The 22164-nt window shown below is 46.1% G+C and overlaps 1 protein-coding gene across 5 annotated transcripts in view; it reads right to left on the bottom strand.

Annotated features, from left to right (window-relative positions):
• Positions 1–9621: 9621 nt before the first annotated feature.
• The window catches only part of CASP7 (caspase 7), a 33087-nt gene continuing 20544 nt past the window's right edge, over positions 9622–22164 (bottom strand). For 4 of the 5 annotated variants that reach the window (XM_047760250.1, XM_047760251.1, XM_047760248.1 and 1 more), the window contains 5 exons: positions 17527–17663; positions 16987–17115; positions 13875–14050; positions 13068–13197; positions 9622–11235 (listed from right to left, as the gene is read on the bottom strand). In XM_047760250.1, coding sequence (XP_047616206.1) covers positions 11012–11235; positions 13068–13197; positions 13875–14050; positions 16987–17115; positions 17527–17663 — 796 coding nt within the window. In that variant the 3' untranslated portion in view covers positions 9622–11011. The remainder of the gene's footprint in view (positions 11236–13067; positions 13198–13874; positions 14051–16986; positions 17116–17526; positions 17664–22164) is intronic. The other variant, XM_047760253.1, reaches the window with a different exon arrangement.

The raw sequence follows: 22164 nt of genomic DNA, 5'->3' as shown, positions 1-22164 counted from the left end.
CAGAAGGAAAATAGCCTTGCTGACACCTTGGTTTTATTTTGTTATTGTTCAGTCTAGCACACAGAAGTTCCTGGGCCAGAGATCAAACCCTTACCATAGCAGCCACCCGAATGCAGTGCTGACAACACTGGATCCTTAACCTGCTCAGCCACAAGAGAACTCTGACACCTTGGTTTTATATTTCTGCACTTTACAACTCTAAGAGAATAAATTAGTGTTTTAAGCCACTCACTTTGTGGTCTTTTGTTAGAGCAGCAGCTGAAAGTGAATGCAGAGAGTGGATTTTGGCTGGGTTAATGCCAGCATCTACCATAGATGTTTAAGAGGGAGCTCAAACAACTTGTAGGAAACAGAAGCTTGATTTTTACCTTTCTCACCCCTCCCACCAAATCTCTTCCTAGTCTCAGGAAACAAGCTCATTTCATCTACCTGCTCAGGCAATAAACCTGAGTCATCCTCCATTGTCAGCCTTTTCCTACATCCCTACTGCAAATCTGGCAGCCCATCCTGCCGTCTCTAGCTTCAAGACAAAGCCCACATCTGCCACTTCCCATGAGGTCCATGGTCCATCATCTCTCGCTCAGGCCACTACTGCAATACCCGGGCTCCCTGAATATCTTCATTCTCTCTTTAATCCATTCTCCAAGGAGCCTCAGTTCAGATCCTATCACTTCCCTGCTTGAATCCCTACAATGGCTTCCCATTGCATTAGAATGAAATCCAATGTGCACACCATGGTTGAAAGCCCTCCATCACCTGGCCCTGCTTGCCTCTCACCCTTATTTCCAGCATCCCACTCTGCAGCACTGGCTTTACTGATGGCCCAGGCGGTAGCTGCCCCAGGGCCTTTGCACTTGCTGCTTGTTCTGCCTAGAAACTCCTTCTTTCCATATCCACATGGCCCTCTCCATCACTCTACTCAAGTTTCTGAGAGTGGCTTTCCCCAGTCAGTCTGCTTTACTTAACCTTCCTCTGTCCTACTTCAGCATTCCTGAGCTCCTCATCCTGCTTTATTTTCACAATACAGGTAAGCTTCATGAAATCACATTAAATCCCCTGTCTCCTCCACTGAAATATAAATTCTATGAGGGCAAAGAACTGTTCTGTTACCTGTTCTTTCCCCAAGGCTAAGAACAGTGCTTAGCAGCTTAGCACAGAGCTCAATAAATATCTGATTGAGGGGAAAATATATATAAAAGGTTATTTCCTTTCTGGTGTCTATCATGATTAGTCAAAGACAAGCTGTGGCTTCTTGTGTAGGAGCGGTTTACTCAGAACACAAATTGGTGCATTTTTACACAGCCACCTACACCTTCTAGAATTTCATGCCTGAAAGAAAAATTGGTCTTCATTTCCCACAACTCCTGTCATAAGTTGTAAGAGAAGCTATGCGACAAATGTGACTTCATTAAAAGTACAAATCCTCCCGCAGAGCCCTCTTCAATCACGAATGGATCACTTTGCCCTCAAATGAGAAGGACCACTATTCGCATCAGCTAAGTGACTGTTAGGTGTTGGCTGATTAATTACAGAAAATTCTTACCTAACCACTGCCTCTAGCACACATCCAAATCTGCAGTTTTAAAATCAGCCATATTCGTCTGCTCTTGGTATTTACATTATTTGTTAAAGTTTAGCAGATAGAATAGATCTATCTTGGAGTTCCCATTGTGGCTCAGCAGGTTAAGGACCTGACATTGTCTCCATGAGGATGCCGGTTCCATCCCTGGCCTTGCTCAGTGGGTTAAGGATCCAGCATTGCTACAAGCTGCAGCACAGGGTGTGGATTTGGCTTGGATCTGGTGTTGCCATGGCTGTGGTGAAGACCTCAGGTGCAGAGCCCTCTGGCCTGGCCTGGGAAATTCTACATGCCACAGGTGAGGCTGTAAAAAGGGGGAAAAAAAGAACATATCTTTACAATTCCTTCCTCTCTTGTTTTTCTTTCTTTTCCTCTCCTCCTTCTTATACTCTGTGTCACTGAAGAGTATATCCGTTCCCGAGGACGCTCCCCAGGCTTGAAAGTTTCTAAACTGTTCAACTTACCCCTTCCCAAGTACATTCTACCACTGGTTTGTAAGCTTGGCTGAAAAACTGGAATCACATGGAAGGGTTTAACCACACAGATTCCTGACCCAGCCCCCAGAGATCCTGACGTAGTTGGTCAGAGATGCTGTCTGGGCCCTGGGATTGGGTAATATCTCCAGGTGGTTCTGCGGCGTAGCCACGGTTATGAACCATCACCTCTGGTCCCCACATTGAGGTCTCTAGATTCCCCTTCTGAATAAACTCCATAGACTCCCTGGAATTTTCCATTTATCTCCTTAAATTTACAGAGACCTAGCTTTTGCTTGATGACTCAATAACAACACCCAAGTAGGGAAAGATCTCCCTACTTGCTTTTATAGCGCTTTGGAGTCTGCAAAGCCCTTTCCATGTATTTTTTCTCTGACTCCTCCTAACATCCCTGTGAGGTGAGCATTCGGGGCCAAAATGAGATGATGGAAGCTGGAATAATGATATTCGGGGATGGCCAGATTGAGCAAAACAAAGAAATACAATAAAAAATAACCACACAAAACCAGGATGCCCAGTTAAACTGGAATTTCAGATAAGCAACGAATATTTTTTTAGTATAAGGATGTTTCATGCAATATTTGAGACGTATTTGTGCTAAAAATAGGGATGTTCTACTGAAATTCCAGTGTAACCAGGAGCCTTGTGCTTTACTGGGTATCTCTACACCCAGGGCCCATTCCTCTTGCGCAGCTCAGACTAGCGGCTCTGCCATTCTCTTGCTTTCCTCTAATATTCCAGGACCCTGACAACCAGCTCCCGTCCCTGTTCTTCCTCTCCTCTGCATGGGCAGCCAGATCCTCAGGGAGCCTCTTCTGTCGATGAGAATCCACTTGCACTTCCTTTTCTTCCCCCTTCCTGATCTCCTTCCTAGCTCCTAAATTATTAATAGCGTTAGGGTGCTTTAAAAACACAGTCACACATTTATTGAGTGCTTTCCTCGTGCCAGGAATTGTGCCAAGTGTTTTGTACTCATTATTTCATTTATTCCTCACAAGACTCTTGGAGATAGATACCATTTCCCAGGTACCGACAAATGGCTATTTCCATTTTAAGATGGAGAAACCAAGGTTTAGAGAGCCTGAGAGATTCCTCAAGGTTATACAACTTAGAAGTGCCAAAGATGGGATTTTTTTTTTTTTTTCCTTTTTATGGCTGCACCTGTGGCACATGGAAGTTCCCAGGCTAGGGGCTGAATCAGAGCTATAGCTGCCAGCCTATACCACAGCCACAGCAATGCCAGATCCCAGCTACATCTGTGACCTATGCCTCAGCGAGGGCAGGGATCAAACCTGCATCCTCATGGATACAAGCCAGGTTTTTAACCTGCTGAGCTACAATAAGAACTCCCAAAGCTGGGATTTGAATGTAGCTCTTACTCTGGAGCCTTTGTTCTCAACTAGCATACCAAGAAAGCAAGATGGTATAAAGAGCCGTGTGACTTTGCTCGTCAAATTTTCCAGCATGTTCAATGTAGCTTTCCGAAGCTCCCGGGATTTGGAACAACCACTGGATAAATTTCTTCTGAGATGAAAAGTGCTGACAAGGTAGCAATCCATAAGATGCATACATATTTTTGGAAACCTCATTTTTAACCCTGAAAAAAAAAAGTGTTACCCCCAAGGTTCTTGAAAAAAGACTTCAGCGTCCTTTGCCAGCAAAGTAATTACTTGGTCAACCCCGGGATAATGTTCTTTTTTTTTTTGTCTTTTTGTCTTTGTTGTTGTTGTTGTTGCTATTTCTTGGGCCGCTCCCACGGCATATGGAGGTTCCCAGGCTAGGGGTTGAATCGGAGCTGTAGCCACTGGCCTACGCCAGAGCCACAGCAACGCGGGATCCGAGCCGCATCTGCAACCTACACCACAGCTCACGGCAACGCCGGATCGTTAACCCACTGAGCAAGGGCAGGGACCGAACCCGCAACCTCATGGTTCCTAGTCGGATTCGTTAACCACTGCGCCACGACGGGAACTCCAGGATAATGTTCTTTAAATGCGTTTGCTGAGGCTAAGGGGCAAATAGTTTATGCCGATTCTGGGTAATGAATATACAAATATAATGTGTCAAAGAGGCTTTTTTTTTTTTTTTCAAGTGTTCCATATCTTTTTTGGTATAAGCTGCCCCTATGCTTTAGCAGTCTGTAAATATTTGTGCAATTAATGTATGCTGGCAAATGTCTCAAGAGAAAAGCAGCCTTCATAACGCCAAGCAAAATTGTAACTAGCAACCCAAAAGAAAAAGATTTTGTCTCTTTCATCTCAGCCCTTAAAAACTGTCAGCACTTAATACAGCTGGAAGCTTCAGAAAAGATAATTTGCAAAAGCTGACTTTCCTATGCTTTTAAGAGTTGGTCCTATACCCTGGTATAGAAACAAATATTCACTTAGAATTAATGTTTCCCTTCCTTACTTAACAAAAATCCAGTTAATATTAATGATGAAAAGCATGGAAGAGAAAAATACCTTTAAACACGTTGTAATGTTAGAGGGAGAATTTTGCATTGCGGTACCGACAAGGTACTGGAGGAGCGGGAAAACATGAGTGGCTCATCTTGCCCAGAAATGATTGCCTAAGCGATTTGAGAGGAAGAGGAAAGAGGTGTACCTGCCGTCACCAGCTGGAGAAGCCAGTGCATCTGGACCCACTCACGGTAATCTCCCTTAACACTTTCCAAGCTTCTTCCAAAAGTTGCCCTGGGCTTGAAGTTCAGGCTCTGGAAGTTCCTGGGCAGATGTTCTCCAGTTCTGAGCACATCTGTGCCTGGAATCGGGATGGGCTGGCTAGCGGGGTGTTCTGAACTCACCGTTTGTGTCCCTCCCCCAGATTCATACGTTGAAATCCTAACCCTCCCAATGCGACAGTACTAGGAGGTAGGGCCTTTGGGAGGTGGTCAGTTCAGGAGGGTGAAACCCTCAAGAACGGGATTAGCGTCCTTATTAGAGACCCCAGAGAGTTTTCTTGGCCTTTCTGCCATGTGAGGACACAGTAAGAAGACAGCTATCCATTAACCAGGAAGCTGGCTCTCACCACACACCAAATCTGCTGGTGCCTTGATCTTGGACTTGACAGCCTCCAGAACTGTGAGGCATAAATATTTCTTATAAGCCTCTCATTCTAGAGTAATTTGATGGCCATCCAAACTGGCTAAGACATTGGGTCTGAGAACAGCCAATGCATGGCTGGCCTTTTGATGGTATTTCCTAGCTGTTTAATTGAGGTTTTGCTGCCACTCGTGGTCACCTGCGCCTTGTCCTAGGACCACCTCCATCAGAATCTCCAGGCAGTTTTGTGAAATGTGCACATTCCTGTTCTCCACCCCAGAAATACCAAACGATAACAAGGATGGAGTGGGGTGCAGGCGTCTGCTTCATTTGCAGACCTTCCAGGGGTCCCAGACACCCTACAATCTGAGGCTCACTAGAGTAAAGAACCAGCTTCTACCTGCTGGCTTTCATTTCCTCTCCTCTGCTGCCTCCTTTCAGCCTTGTTGGGAGGTTAAAATGGAAGAGAATTAGATGCATCCTCTGGGACCCCCTCTCTGAATCCCTAGGCAGAGGTACACCTCCTCATCTGTACTCGAGTGATGTACGCACAACTCAATAAATAAACATGAACAGGCCACTATTTCACTGGAGTAATTTATCTCCTCTGGGGAAAGTGTCATTTTCGTGCTTATCTTTTTAGCGCCACCCCTAATACAACATCTGCCATGTAATCGGGTTCTTTGAATGTCTGCTGTGTACATCAATCCTCGGTATTATTTCTGCACTTTAGGGAGACCTCGTTTTGAGGTAGAAAGAGTAGAGGGTCCAATGGAGCATCTTCCATTCTTGCCTTTTCCTTATGTTTCATGTCAAAAATCACTGTCTTCACATCATCATCATCTTCTTGTACCTACCGACCTTTGATGGAATGTTTCGTTCCAGGCACTGTGCTAAGCACTTTACATATATGATCTTATTGAATCTCCACAAAGCTATCAGCCTCATGGGCTGATGGGGAAACAGAAAGATTGCCTAAGGTCATATGAGTATCAAACGGTCAAATGTCAGGGCTGGGATTAAAACTTGGATCAGACAAAATTAATTAAACAAGGCGCTGTTAGACTCAAGGCAGCTCTAATGCTGCTGTACCTACATAAACAAACCCAAAGCAAAGCCCGTAAACACCTCAGGGTTAGGAAAGCAAAGCCTAAGGATAACCAAACATAGCAAGCTAGGGTTTAAAGTATAGCCAATCAGTAATTTCCTTACTTTGCTTCCATGCTTTTCCCATAAAAGATTTCCCCAGCTCTCTCTCTCTCTCTCTTTTTTTTTTTTTTTATCTTTTTGCCATTTCTTGAGCCGCTTTTATGACATATGGAGGTTCCCAGGCTAGGGGTTGAATCAGACCTGTAGCTGCTGGCCTACACCAGAACCACGGCGACGCTGGATCCTTAACCCATTGAGCAAGGCCAGGGATTGAACCTCATGGTTCCTAGTCGGATTCGTTAACCACTGAGCCACGATGGGGAACTCCCTCCCCAGCTCTCTTTGAGGGAGCACTTCTAATCACTTTCCCTTTGGCTCAAATAAATTCCTAAACTTTTACTATGTCTCAGTTTATCTTTTGACAGGACTCAGAGCCAAATTTCTAACTACTGCTGGTTAGAAGCACCTCTGCAGACCCTGGATCCTGAGAAAAAAACTTTGATGCTGTCAAGATTGAGATATGCCTTAAACAACGTAAGCTGGAACCAGTAATTCAGACCAAACTTATCAGACTATTTCTACTTCCCTCTTTTTCCAAAATCCTTCCTGAACCTCATACCATCTGCCTCAGTCAGACCATCAAAGCTCAAGAAATGCTTGGCCTTGTGTTTCTACACTTATAACTCCAGGTGCCTTCCAAATTTAAATCCTTTGATATAGTGTGGCTTTAAACATTTAAAACAAATTTATTAGAAAATGGTAGTGCCACAGATATTTATAAAAACCAAAGCTTCATGTTGCAACAGAAGAAAGGCTAGGGGAAAAATGTAATTGTAATGTATACATGTAAGGATAACCTGACCCCCTTGCTGTACAGTGGGAAAAAAAAAAAAAACAAACAAACAAAAAACAACAAAGCTCATGCCAAAACCAACACATCATATTTGGCTTTTGAGTTTTCAGGTGTGGCTTATGTACTTTTAGAGGGCTATTCAAGCATGAACTTGCAAGCTAATGGAGTTTTCATGTCCACACCAGTACTGCAGTGGTGGCTGGGACCCACATGTGTTTTTGGCGTATTTGTGTTTATGACTTGTGAATGAAAAAGAATTATTTGCGATGTGATCCAAGGACAAAGTCCTGAAATCTATCGGAAGGGTGATCTATGGCCAAGGGCACACTGGGAGAGAGAGGTAGTAATTCTCTGACTGGGAGGACAGGTGGAAAGAGACAGTCTCCTTGGCTTCAATGCACATCAGCTCTTGCCCGCGACACAAACACACAAAGAACGGCTCCCTTAATCCCACTGCATTTACAAAGACATTTTAAAGGCTGCAATCCCCATTCTCCAACACTTGGAAAACATATGAACAGTCCTATTATATCACCCAGGAGACAGCTCATCTGAAATGGAGAAGGGCGCACAAAGCATATCATGTAAATGAAGGGTCGAGTAGGATTTTACTGAAGGTTAAGATACGCTTGAAAACATGTCTTCTGTGAAAACTCCAAAAAATATATATGTTCTTTCATGAATTCTTTTTAGGCATATACTATATTATCAGCTCCAGCTTCAGTGCAGAGGGGAATCCAAAAGGGATAAAGAAGTGGCCCTTGCCCTCAAAACGAGAGCTTCTCAAACTGTTCTGTGCATGTGGATCCACTGGGGAAGCTGGTTAAAAGGCAGATTCTGGTCGGGTACGGCTGGGGTGGGGCCTGGGACTCTGCATTTCTGACAAGCTCCCAGAGGATGCAGATGTTGCTGGGCACGCCTGTGGCACTTAGAAGGCAAAGACACTTACAAGGCAAACCCATGTAAAGAACCTTTTGATCTTGCCTGTCTTTGAAGAATTCTGAACAACCACATTCCTTCAGAAATTACCCAGGGCTGCTGTTATTTGTGTCCCTGCCTAATGAAACAGACACAATGCTGCTGTTTTAAATTGGTGACCAACTGCAGCTTCTCACCTGCTGGAAGAGGCCTGACAGATGGAAAGCCAGACGGAAGGGAGTGCGTTCCTAGGAAGTCAAAAGGAAATCCTTGGTGGCCAGAGTATCTGGACAAAAGATTTCAGGAGATGCACTGCAAGACTGGACAAAAGAAAGGATTGGTCAACTGATGTCTGCATCCTTTCAGGGGACATTATCTTCTTCTCACAGAGAAATTTTGGTTTCCTGGAGGTCTTACACCATGTGGAATCCACTGCAACCCAGCACTTTGAGACCTCTTTGGGGGTGATTTATAAACCTAACAGGCTTATCAAGTTTATGGAAATCTGCTCCGAGGCAAAAGCTCAGGGCAGGGTCTAAAGCTGACACTAAACATAGGCTTCGTGGCGCCTTGGGAAAAAGCAAAAGGAAACCCAGGCTTGAGCCCATGATACCAGCGGAGGCACCTTTCTCATAGGCAACAACGCTCTGCCTGGTACTTGAGAGAGGGAAGCTCAAATTCTAAACAATAACTAGGAGTGGATATTCACTAGGGTCGAACTCTCTTTTAGGGTCATCTGGCATCAGAGTTTCACATTATGAAACGATGGGAAAGCTGAAGAATGGAGATGGATATGTGGTAGGAACACATACCCCACTTGGAAGAGGATTTCGGATCATGATAAACAAGACCTTCTGCCCAATGAAGGATTCAGAATGACAGTTCTTTCCCAACAGGGATTTATACCTCTGGTCTAAGAGGCATGAGATAATACTCCTTATTTATAAGCTTACTGCTCAGAGAATTAAAAAAAAATTATTGCTGACACTTTGGGACCACTTTTGACTCTTTAATGAAGCTTACAAGGCAAAAAACTAGAGTGCAATGGTTTTCACTTGAAGTTATAACACACTTGGGCATATTTATTTCTTAGATAGGGACCTTTAATATGACAGTCTAGTTCCCAAAGAACAGCCTGTGAATTCTAAGAAAAGTAGGGTAGATGCTTGTTGATTCTCTTGATGCATAATCACCACTTAAATTTTGAACATTTGGTATATTTTAGATGGCAGGAAACCAGGGACAAGTCTAATAAACTGGCCCTAAATTAGTTTTCTTATTGAAAGAAGATACTTCAACACCATCTGATTCTGCTGCCAATGTAATAAATGCCAGCCCATCACAAACAGCTTTATAAGTTCGTTAACCCTTTAGGTGAAGAGTTAATTTCAGCTTCCTAAGTGATTATTTACTTGTTTTTATTAGTGTTCTAGCTTCAAAACAAGCATGAATTACATTTTGTGTGGAGGTCAAGTCATGAGGGCCATTTCTTATTCTGTTTTCTCATTTTCCCACTGCCACTAAAACAAACAAACAAACAAAAAAACCCCAAAAACAAAACTTCAAAAGGAAAGCAAACTGAACAGGTTAGGAATTAAGCAATCGCATTTTAATCAATAAATATAAATGTTTGTTAACAAGTTATTAGGCAGAATAAAACAGTAATTTATCAGGAATTCAAAAGATACCACCACTTTGGGAACACAGTGCAAATATCTTCGCCATCAACCCTCCCCAATTTAGAGAACGAGAGATAACAAACATTTTACTCCAGAATAAGGCTTGGAATAACCTAAAAAGTTCCAGATATATCTTCAAGCTGAAACAAATTATTTGGCACATGGTCGGCAATACACAGATTATCTGACAACTCAATGAATAAAGGAATGAATGGATGAATCACTGAACACAGGGAAAAGGATTCCTTCTCTTCACTTTGTAAGCCCGGCCTATTTCCTGTTCCTCCCCTGACTCACTGCCCCTTGCTGTGCTCTGTATTGCAGGAAACCAGACTTCCCAGGGCCCTTGCCAGATCCCTCCCAGCTGGGGCTGAAAGGGCCAAGGTCCTGGACAAAGACTAAAGGCCAGAAGGAGAGGGGAAACCAGGGTATATTTCCATGTCTGAGTCATCCGGTGTTGCCCCATCTGGGGCAGTGGCTGTGTCCCTGGCACAGTTCCATTTCCTACAACACCTAAGGGGCACTAGCTCCACCAGCCAGCCCCTGCCATGGTTCCAGCTCCTGTGGACAACCCCAGCCTCTGGACTCAGAGGATCACACCCCCTCAAAGCCTTAGGTGGCAAGAGCTTCCTTTTATTGATCTTCTCTTTCATCATCTATGTATGTCAATTTCTCTTAAATTCCCTCTACTGAAACACTCAGAATGGCTTCTGTTTTCCTGACTAGATGCTGACTGCTATATATTAGAATCGTTACACTCCCCCCCCCCACACACCCGACCCCTATAACATATCTGGGAATTTTTGCATGAGAATCTGCCCTAAGCCAATGAAAAAAATCACTCAAACCACACTCAGTACCCACTGCCTGCAATACAGGCGAATGAATATCCCTTTGGCTGTTTTTTCGTCAAGCACTCTTTGCCAGGTACAAATATGACTCTAAGAGTTGACCAATGTCACCACCAATCACAGTGGACAAAGCCAAAAGCCATCTGTAGAGGTCACTTTTGTTGTATGTACTAAGTGTGACAACAAGGAGAAAGGGAGACAAACAGAAAATTAATCTTAGGTCATCAAATGGATAACAATGTAAAAAGAGAAAGTCCCTGAAATTTCAGAGAACGTAGGACAGCACCAGAAAGTTTCTTTCCCGTTGAATTAGTAATCTTCCTGAAATTAAAATCCTTCAGAATTTCCGGATCTTTCAAGAGTATCCCTCAACAATTTTTTTTTCCTGATTCATCAACCAGTGATCCGTAACTTCTCCGCTAGAATGCGCCCCTGAAATGGTCATCTTCAGAAGTAGAGCTCCTTGGTGAGCATGGAAACCACACAGGGGATCTGCTTCTTCTCGTGGAACCGTGGGTCGTCAGACTGGGACTCAAAGTGCCTGGCCACCCTGTCGTTCACCCTGGTGAGGATCTGCAAGATCTCCAGGCTTTTCCCGTGCTCGTTCAGGATGGAGCAGAGGGCCTGCACGAACCAGGAGCCACTCCCCGGGCTCCTCCATGAGTAATAGCCTTCAGTGGGAGAGAAAGGAGACACAATCAGCCGACCCAGCCACTGCTCCGCTCATCACCCAGAAGGAGCAGTCGGTGTTTAGGGCCTTCACACGAGCTTTTCTGAGATGACGGTTCCCGCTTATCTGTGCGGGAGATGGGCTTTGCTAATCCCCGCCCTACGAGGTAACCATTCTACATGCAAATCTCAACCTTGAAGCCCTACATCAGGGTGAAGTTCAGGCTGCTGAGCACAGCCCACAGGGCCCACCACAACAGGGTCCTTCGCCTACCTGTCCAGGTCTGAACCTTGACCACGTCCAGCTACACATGTGCTATGGCGCCTCTCTCTCTCTCTCTCTCTTTCCCTCTCTCTCTCTCCGCCATGTGAGTGAAAAGGCAGCCCCTGACAAGCCAGGGTACAAGCTCTCATCAGAAGCCACAATGCCTGGCACCTTGATCTTGAACTTCCGCACCTCCAGAATCGTGAGAAATGAATTTCGACCTCCCAGTCTGTGGTATTATGTCACAGCAGCCCAAGCTGGGGTCCTGCCTTTTGAGTTTTACCAATGCATTGGGCTGCCTGGTAAGCCACCTCTCCCTGCCTGCTGCTGTTTGACTTTTCAAGACTCAGTCACAGCAGCTTTCCGCCCCCCCCGCCAAGCCTCTCTCACCTGCCTCCTTAGAGTTTACCCTTCTTCCTTCCGTTCCGCCAGACCTGGCTCAGAGCACCTCCAACAGATTGGTTTACAGGGATCTGTGCCCCACGACTCTGCCTCCTTCTCAGGGATACGAGACCCAATTTCTTTCTTACAGGATCCTTACCACTTGCGATGCTATCATCCTCACAAAACCTGCCAGGGCTGGTTTTCCAAACACAATGGCCTGTTGACTGTAACCAATACCTCTTGACAAACTACTACTCCAGCTAGGAGAATTCAGACCTAGTGATGGTTCTGGCCCAAAACAAAGGAACTTCACTGAACTGACTCAGGCAAACCTGGAGCCTGGTAAAGGAAGAGGAGGCTTGCTTGCCACTGGTGTTTCTGGTGCCTGCTTACCGGCTGCCCTATTAAGGAATCCTAGCTGGGGCTCAACCTCTATCATGTACCTGAATCTCTCTATGACCTCGGGCATGTCGCTTAAATTCACCCAAGCTCAATTTAAAAAAAATAAAATTAGGACGGCAGTAAACACCTTTCCTAACTACCTACACAATTATTTCAGGGATGGCTGAGGTAAAAGACATGAACACTCTGTAAGTTGTAAAGTGTCACAGAAATGTTTGTTCTTATAATTACCAATGACAATAATTATCATAAATGAGAGAATTCAGCTTTCTTGTGACATCCCTGTGGTGAGCAGAATAATGGTCCCCAGAGATGTCCAGGCCCTAATTCCAGGGCCTGTGAATGTTACCTGATGTGGCGGAAAGGACTCTGCAGATGTGACTGAGGGCCAGGAAAAGAGACGGGGAAATTATCCTGGGTTATGCAGACGGGGCCGGTCTAGCCACAGAAGGACCCGAAAGAGGAGAACCCTTCCCGGATGTGGTGTGAGGATGGAAGGAGGGTCAGAGACGTGCGTTGCTGGCTCTGACGCTGGAGGAAGGGGGCCATCGGCCAAGGATGCGGGAGGTCCTAACACGCTAGGAAAGCCAGGGCTTCTCCAGAAGGAATGCAGCCCCGCCAGCCCACTGTGGAGTTCTGACGCCCGGGACTGTAAGATAATACGCTTGTGTGTTAACCACGATGTTTGTGGTCACTTATCGCTGCAGAAAACTAATACAGCTGTAAGCTTGCGCTTCGAGGGTGGGATGGCGTGGGCCGGCGAGCAGATGGTGGACGTGATACCTGGAACTGTGGAATAGGCGAAGAGGAAGTCGGCTTCAACTGGGATCTTATACCGGGGATTAGCATCTGTGTCATTGATAGGCCCCGAGTCTGCCTGGATCCCGTCATCGAGCTCTGTCCCCCGGCAAGCCTAAACACCAAAGCAGAGATGCCTCTGTGAAGCTGGGACCAGGAGCACGAGCGGTGTTCCCTGCCGTGCCCTGTGGGGTCCCAGGGCTACGCGGCATGGTCCAGCAGCACCACGAGGCGTTGAGGATGCGTCTCATTTGTAAGCAGATCCGAAAGCGGCTCTCCTAATTTGTGATCCAATGCCAAGCATTTCAGGTAGAAAGACAAACCCCAAACTCACATACCACCCCCCCGCCCATGGAAATGGCATATGAATTTGTGAAAATGATACAGTTCAAGTCACTCTCTAATATTTCCCCGTTTCTACCGACTTTAAAAAGGGGAAAACAAAACAAAATAGAATCAGAATAAAATGGTGGTTTCCAGGTACTGGGGGGTGGGGATGGGGGGAGTCGGGAGATATAGTTCAAAGGGTATAACTTTCCATTTTAACATGAATAACTTCCAGGGATTTCATCCAGCATGGTGTTTCTATTTGATAAGGAAGCATTACATAAATGATCCAATCAGAATAAGTGGTAACTATCTGAGGTAACTGATGTGTTAATTTGACTCTTATTAAAAAATCATCATATTTTGTACTTTGAATATCATTTCGTTCGTCGATTAGACCTGAATAAAGCTGGAAAAACAACTGAAATATGTTCTAAACTTCAAAAAAAGGGGGGGGGGAGTTACCTGAATGAAGAAGAGTTTGGGTTTCTCTAAAAGGGTCTTGCACCGATCCCCCCTAAAATGCACCGTCAGGTCCTTTATTGCTGTCACACCATCTGTTCCATAAATGAAATTTTCTTCTCCGTGGCTTAATAAGATGCAGGCGAAGCAGGCTGAATTTCGGTGGTCCTCCTCAGAAGCTGCAAGCAAGTGATTTAAACATGGAAAAGTTAAAACACCAATCCTGTGGGACCTCAGCTGTGGTTTTCCCTTCCAGCCTGGCAGCTGCAGCGGACGGGGGGTGGGGGGCGGGGAGAGGGTGGCGGAATACTTCTGGGTGACACTGGAGAGGAGCAAGAGAGAAGGAGAATTCTAGAATTCTCATGCAGCCTGACACCAGAACGGGGCTGCCTCTTGAGGAAGAGCGTCCCAAGGACAAGGGGTTCAGGCAGCTGCTGGGAGGCTGAGGGCTGCGCCTTTGTCATGTCTGTGACCCTGGGCAAGGTGCTTCACCATTCTATGCCTTGGTTTCCTTGTCTGTCAAATAGAGATAACAGTATCCACTAAAGGAGTTGATACTTGCAGAGCAGACCTCAGAAGTATGGGGCAAGTGTTTGTTAAAGAAAATAAAGCATAATGCTAAGTGGAATACGCCAGTTATTAAAGGAAAAATACTTTATGATTCCACTTTTATGAGGTTCCCAGAGCAGCCAGGTCCACAGAGGCAGAAAGCAGACAGTGGTCACCAGGGGTTGGGGGGACAGGGAAATGGGGCGCTAGTGTTTAATGAGGACAGAGTTGCAGTCATGCAAGATGGAGAGAGTTCCTTTGGAGAGGGATGGTGGTGACGGGTGTCAAGCCATGGGAAAGTATTCAATGTCCCTGAGCTGTACACTTAAAGAGGTCAAGATGATAACTTGTATGTTATGTGTATCTTATCACAATTTAAAAAGCAGGAACTGGAGTTCCCGTCGTGGTACAGCAGAAACAAATCCGACTAGGAATCATGAGGTTGCAGGTTCGATCCCTGGCCTCGATCAGCGGGTTAAGGATCCAGCATTGTGGTGAGCTGTGGTGTGGGTCGCAAATGCGGCCTGGATCTCACGTTGCAGTGGCTGTGGCGCAGGCCAGCAGCTACAGCTCTCATTCCACCCCTGGCCTGGGAACCTCCATATGCTTCAGGTGCAGCCCTAGAAAAAAAAAATTTTTTTTAAGTAAAAAATAAAATTACAAAGAGAAGGAAAGAAAAAAGTGTTAGGTTGGCTGTCAATTGAAGATACTGAGGATGGGAATCATAAACAATGTAGTGGGTTGGCTCACCTGAGCACATCTAAGGTTCTGTGATTTAACTAGCTAGCTAATTACAATAACCTATCCTTCCTTCTTGTCTATGATCAATGATGAAGGAAGATTAGATGTGGAATTTCTTGAGCACCTCCTACATGCAGACAATGACCAAGGTACTCTGCCCGAGTTATTTAATTTCGACAAGAGCCCCTTGAAGCAGGCCTCGTTTATTTCCATTTCACTGATAAAAAAACGGAATCTCAGAGAGGTCCTAGAACTTTGCCCAGTGAAGAAAAATCATCACGTTGCTATTTTGATGAGACAAGAAATGAGAATTCTGTGATCCTGACATATCCTGGGCTCGAGTAGAATGACTCACTGCTCATAAGAACAGAAACTACAACTGGGACAAGCCCTAACATCTGGATACACAGGAACCTTTCTCAAACCACATTCCCAAACCTTCTCTCAGCTAATCCTCACTTCAACCCCAGGATGCAGGAGGAGCTGATATCATGATCCGCACTGGAGGAAAGCAAAGCACCAGGGAGGCATAGATGCTCTGCCTCACTCGCTCAGCTGCTGGAACCTGGACGAGACCCCAAACCTGGGCTGATGTGCGGTCTGCTCTACCATGTGGCCTACTGGGGTACAGAAGGCTCGCTTTTAAGAGTGGCATTTGAAAGAAATAAGGAAAAGATGCCTAGTTTTTAAAAATAAGACAGGGTATTTAAGAGAGGGTGTTACAGGAGACAGGGATCTTTTTTCGTTTAGCTGCATAGCTAAGGAGAGCGGCAGTGACTGGAACTGTGCATTCATCTACCCACTGCCCATGGGCCACTGTCTAGTGAGTTAGCGAGGCATTACTTTCAATCATTTGCCCGAAATGAGAGAATACCCTGGGTGTCACCCACTCCAGAGAGCGTGGCGTCAGAGAACGGTAATGGTTTTGGAAATCGGGAGAGTAAGGCTCGAGTTTTGGTTCTGCCCCTTTTATTTATTTATTTTACTTTATTTTTTCTCAGTCCTGAAGTTAGAAGTTGTGTTTTATTTTATTTTTTTAATTTTTTTGACTTCTTTGGGCCACACCCACGGCATATGGAGGTTCCCAGGCTAGGGGTCCAATCGGAGCTACAGCTGCCAGCCTACACCACAGTCACAGCAACATGGGATCTAAGCTGAATCTTCAACCCACACCACAGCTCATGGCAATGCCAGATCCTTAACTCACTGATCGAGGCCAGGGATCGAACCCGCAACCTCATGGTTCCTAGTCAGATTCATTTCCACGGCGCCACAATGGGAACTCCGTTTCTGCCCCTTTTAGAACCACACGGTGCCTTCAGCGTGTCCCTGACCCTCTCTAAAGCTCTGGCCCTACATTTATGAAATGGGCATGATAGTACTGTTGGCCACCACAGCAAGGGCTGTGCTGAAGATCTAATAAAGAAACAGCTTTGTGAACGCATCATATTAAAAGCTACAGCAGTTCCGAAGTGTACGGGGCCCATTATTCTCTGCCACCAAGGAAAAGTGTATATACTTCAAGTCTTTTTTGGACAGAAAGACTTGCGACTTCCCTAGGAATTAGCCTTTTGACACTGAGACCATGCTGTAGATATGGAACCTATTTCTCCTGTTGTGATGTAAGCTGACATCAGCTTTTCAGGGAACGATCTAAGTTTCCTGACACAGGTGCCCCAGGGACAGGTATGGAGTGACCAGAGAACGGAAGGGCTTCCCACAATGAAATCCCTCCCTCCTGCCTGCAAAGACGACTCCCGAAGACCAGGGGGCCCCCCACTTCTCGGGAGTGGGAAGGAGACTGAAGGAGGAGGCCCGGGTGCACCTTTTTTCAGCAGATCTTGCATCTTGGCACAAGAGCAGTCGTTATAGACGGTCACATCGAAACCCAGGCTTCGGAAGCACTTGAAAAGAGCCTCCGCATCTTTGTCTGTCCCGTTGCGGACACCCATTCCTGTGGGAATCAAGCACCGAGTCCACAGTGAGTGCCACGTGCCGGTACCACCGTGCCAGGGGCTACCAAGGTCGCAAGTTAGATGAGCGACTGAAATAAGAAGTGAACTCAAAGGAGAGGATGACTCAGCCCACCCGCAAAAGGTGAGCTTCATCCTGGTGACTCTCAGGCCCGGTCAAGGTCAAATAGCCCCCCTTCATCCTCTACCCTTTGGTCCCACATCTGCTAAGGTACATGATAGGAATCTCAGACTGAACACTCCCAATCTCTCCCTCATCCCTCTCCCAGGACACAGGGACACCAGGAACACCACCTGTGGACAGAGGCACTGTTTGCCACGGCAGGTGGGCACAGCAAGCTGAAGAATCTGGAGGGGAGCAGAAGGGGATAGGCCGTGCCCACAGCACCTACCTGTCATTCTGTCGAAGTTCTTGTTGTTAATGATGATGCATTTGCCCACTTTCTCAAAATCCATGTTATACTGAAACGTAGGCTCTCGGTCCCGGGGGGTCTTGACTGAGCTCCCTGAGCCACTTTTCTTCTTCTTACTGGGGAAATATACAGCCAGTCAGGGGCTGTGGAAGACGTTTGGGCAGTAATGACCTCTTGATTTTTGAGGAGGGTGGGCGGGCGCGGGGCACACCTGCAGAATGCACAAGTTCCCGGGCCAGGGATGAAATCTGAGCCACGGCAGGGACAACGTTGTCGTTATCTTTCACCCACTGCTCCACCTGGGAACTCCCTGATCTCTTGATTTTTACTACTAGCATGAAAGGGCTGCCCAAGAAAGCTGCAATATCTGTGCAGAAAAGACCGGGGTGGACAGATGGTTCTGTTTAATTGTCATATTTAAAATGAACGGGATCTCCTGCTTCATTTCATTAGCTGCTAGAGAGATGCAAATGGAAATCCGCGCACGGTACCAGTACACGCCTCGGCATGGCTACCGTGTGCTGTGACCACATTCAGCACCTGGAATTGCCATGCGCTTTGCTGGGGGTGCCCACGCAGCACAGACACTGCGGGAAACGGGCAGAATCTGCGAAAGCTGACCTTGGGTGTGTTCTATGACAGAGCAATTCCACTCTGGGTGCAGAGCCCAAAGGAGAGCAGACATTTACCTAACGACAGAGTCAGCCATGTGCATAGCAGTACTACACAGTAATAGCCCCAAACAGGAAATAATCCGAATGTCCATTTACAGGAGCCTGGCTAAACTGTGGAATACTACAATGCAATACTATAGACAGGCTGACCTCAAAATACGGTGGGTTTGGTCCAGACCACGGCAATGAAGTGAATACCACAATAAAATGAGTGATTTTTTTTGGTTTCCCAGTGTATACAAAAGTTATGTTTACACTAAGTGGTAGTCGAGAAGGCACGAGGGAGAAAGTGCCTGGAAAAAAAACAAAGTGGACTTTAGTCTACTGCCCATGGATCTATTCTGCAAGGGAAAGAGTCTACCACCTACCAGCTGTGGGGCTCTGGGGCCCCTTCTCCTGGGGATCATCTGTCTGCCTTTCACCCCATTCTCCCTGGAGACTCCTGCAGGAGCAGTGCCACCCCTTCCATCTTGCCAGTTCCCACTGCCAGGCGGCTGCAGAATTAAGTACAGCCTCACATTTAGGAAGGGTGCGGATTCCCAAGAAGGGCTTAGGTTAGGGAGCCCTTAGTCGCTGATTCTGCAGGAACACAGGACAATTGTTCGCCTGGAGCCTTTCTTCTGAGTGTGACACCAAAGAGTATTTGGAGACACTTTTGGACGGACAAGTTCGAGTCCCCCTTTTTCCCCTTGCCACTCTCATCTCCAAGTTTGACCCTTAATAGCAGGCCTCCATGAAGAGATTTGGCGGGCAGACCTAAGTTTACTCAATTAGCCACTCCCTCCCACAGTGACCAGCAGGGCTATCAAGACCCATTTCCGTCTCTACTTCGTGGTTGGACTGTGAAAGGGAGGGTTGATTTTGAATCCAAATCACACGGTACACTTAAAAAAAATAATAAGGAAGCTCTCCCTGCCCTGATGACGGCCAATAAGCAGTGTTACGTGTGGAACAAAACCAAGGGGCAGAACAAGGATGTGACCTCTTGGGAAAAATTAGCATCTTGCTTGTATTTGCATAAGGAGACTATTAAGAGTTATACTGAAAGTTGACATTTCAAGAGAGAATATAATGGATACGTCCATGGATTCTGGGGCTGGACTGCCTGGGTGTGAAACCCTGCTCCACCACACAGCTGAGGGATCGTGGGCAAGTTACTTAACCTCTCTGTGCTTCAGTGTACTCCTTGTATATAAGGACAAAATTACAGCATCTGCTCCAGAGCTGGTAAACAAGTTACTATTCACCAAGCACTTGGTGTATGGCATGTGGTAAGTGGTAAAAAGAGGTCATAATGACTCATGTGACTTATTAAATATCATCAAAAGCAGCTATCTGTATACAAAGGGAGCCAAGAGGAGGGCAGCAGGAAGGAGAAAGAATTTTGGCCATGTGTCTTTTTTGTATCTATAAATACATTAATTACTCAAAAGATTAAAATAAAAATTACGATTTAAAAATTTAAAAATCACTTGCTGCAAATGGATTTTAAGATCTGGCCTACTCTGGAGTTCCCTGGTGGTGCAGCAGGTTAAGGATCCACCACTGCTGTGGTTCAGTTCGCTGCCGTGGTGCAGGTTCGTTCCCTAGCCCAGAAGTTACCAAAAAAAAAAAAAAAAAAACTGACCTGTTTTGAAAATTACTTTTTGGGATTTTTTTTGCATTCATATGTTTTTTGTGTGACTTGTTGAAAGGCTTCCCCGAACACCTCATTTTTCTGTTTTCCACTGTGATTTTACCCCTCTCTCTAGCTTTTCAAACTTCTCCCTCCTCTGTGTGTCAATAGTAACAACAATCAATAAACACAGTTCTAATAAGTACTGCTTTTTGAACACTTAGCACTTTACATATATTATCTCATGTCATCTTAACACCTCTGTGAGGCATTAACCCCCAGTTCACGGGAAAAGATCACATCGGCTTGCCAAGATCACAAAGCTGGCCGGGATGGGGAGCAGGTTGATTCTGAGGTCTGACACCCAGTCCCTTATTCCAGGGTTTCTTTGTTAAAATTCAGATTCCCAGGCCTTGCCCTAGACCCCGAGATCAGAGTCAGGCCTGGGTGTTTTCCTGGAGACACTCATACCCTCTAAAGCCTGAGGACCTCAGCACTAGCCTGTCAGCCCACTGCCTGGGCCCACCTGGCCCTGACTTTTCATTGCTGCCTCTGCCCTTATTGCAAGCCCTCTGGTTACTTCCAGAACCCATGCTGGGCCAGCCTCTCTCCCTCCCATGAAGGCTGGATGGCACCAGCTCACCCTACCCTATTGAACACCACTTTTCACATGGCTGCAGTCTTGGGGCCCCTTAGCTCTTGGCCAGAAGGTCAACTGAGGTGTCTCAGGGAGCACAGCTTTGTGTAGGGTGCCCGGGGCAGCAGTGGGGTTATATTTCAGGTCACTTGTGGGATTTATAGCTCTCCACGAAACCTGCAAGGTCTCCCAGAGGTGACGGCTGAGCTGAACATTAAACCAAGATTACACTTAACAGCAAAACCAAAATGTTTCCAGGAAATGCCACTTTGCAACCAATGCCATCCATACCCTCCTTTGTTTGTACCAAGTTTGGTGAGTCCCCAGCACCGCCCTGGTGTACCCATATCTCACTCTCAGCACAGTGCGGGGAGGTGAGAGCCGAGATCCCAGTGTTAGCAGCTCATCAAGACTTACTGTCTGTTCGGAGATCAATGGCTGGAGCCAAGCAGAGCATCAGATAAACAACTGCTATTGGACAGAAGCAAGGCCCTCAAGGGCTCCAAAGAGATAGTGCTAATTAATTAGCCAACTGCCAAGAGATGGCACCGGTCCATGGCTCAGCACCGAGTAGGGGCCAGGAGGGAATGGAGAATGATAAGAAGCTTTCAGAGTTCCCAATTAGAAACTTCTACAGCTGGCTATCCTTCTCCAAAGATAAGATTTTCTAAAAGTGGCTGTTCTCCTTGTCCTGGGTTCATTTGGCCTTTCTGCAGAAGACGCTGGAACATATGAGAGCGGCCATGACACAGACCCCAACAGGTGGGCTTCTTTCAAGTCCAGATCAGCAGAAGCCAGCCTTTCTCCTGAATCTGAGAAAAGGTGGAGGAATTATAGATGTGCCCTAAGTCACCAGGAACAAGTATCATTAGTAGTTTTTAATATTGTTTTACGCTTTAGCAAGTGTGTTAATAATTATTACCTCCATTCGTTCTGCAAAGTACAAATGAGAGATATGGAAAGATGCAACAAATTAAAGTTGGTCTGGGTTTTTGTTTTTTTGGCTGCAACGCGCAGCGGCTTTATGAAGGCTCTCAGTTCCCAGACCAGGGGTTGGACCTGGGCTGCAATGGCGAAAGCATCAAATCCTAACTGCTAGACCACTGGGGAACTCCCCGGACAGGGTATTTTTAAAGCCAGATTCTATCACTTCCCATTCTATGCCCCAGGCCCCATTTTGTCCCCTCCCTTTGCTAATTTTCTGCTGATACACTCAGTCTTTAACTTGACCTTTTTATATTCCAAACGCATTGGTCAAAATTACTTTTTTTTTTTTTTAGGGCCACACCTGCGGCACATGGAAGCCCCAGCCTAGGGGTCAGACCAGAGCTACAGCTGCTGGCCTGTGGCACAGCTATTCAACTCCAGATCAGAGCTGAATCTGCAAGCTACACCACAGCTCACGGCAACACCAGATCCTCAACCCACTGAGTGAGGCCAGGGATTGAATCCTCATCCTCATGGATACTACTCAGGTTCGTTTCGCTGTGCTACAGCGGGAACTCCCTCCCACAAGAGCCAAGATCACTACGCTAAAGAGAAACACAGGATTCTGGTTGTGAAAGCTGCCGTTAAGTGCAAGGCTATGATAATTCAGACCAGAGAATTAAAAGTTCCAAATCCTCTTAAAAGCTCATGTGTTCCACAACTGGTTGCAGATTTAAACAAAAATAAATCTGGCCATGAAATCA

The sequence above is a fragment of the Phacochoerus africanus genome, chromosome 15 (assembly GCF_016906955.1).
Source record: "Phacochoerus africanus isolate WHEZ1 chromosome 15, ROS_Pafr_v1, whole genome shotgun sequence".
In the NCBI taxonomy this organism is placed as follows: Eukaryota; Metazoa; Chordata; class Mammalia; order Artiodactyla; family Suidae; genus Phacochoerus; species Phacochoerus africanus.
This window is presented reverse-complemented; position numbering and strand designations above follow the sequence as displayed.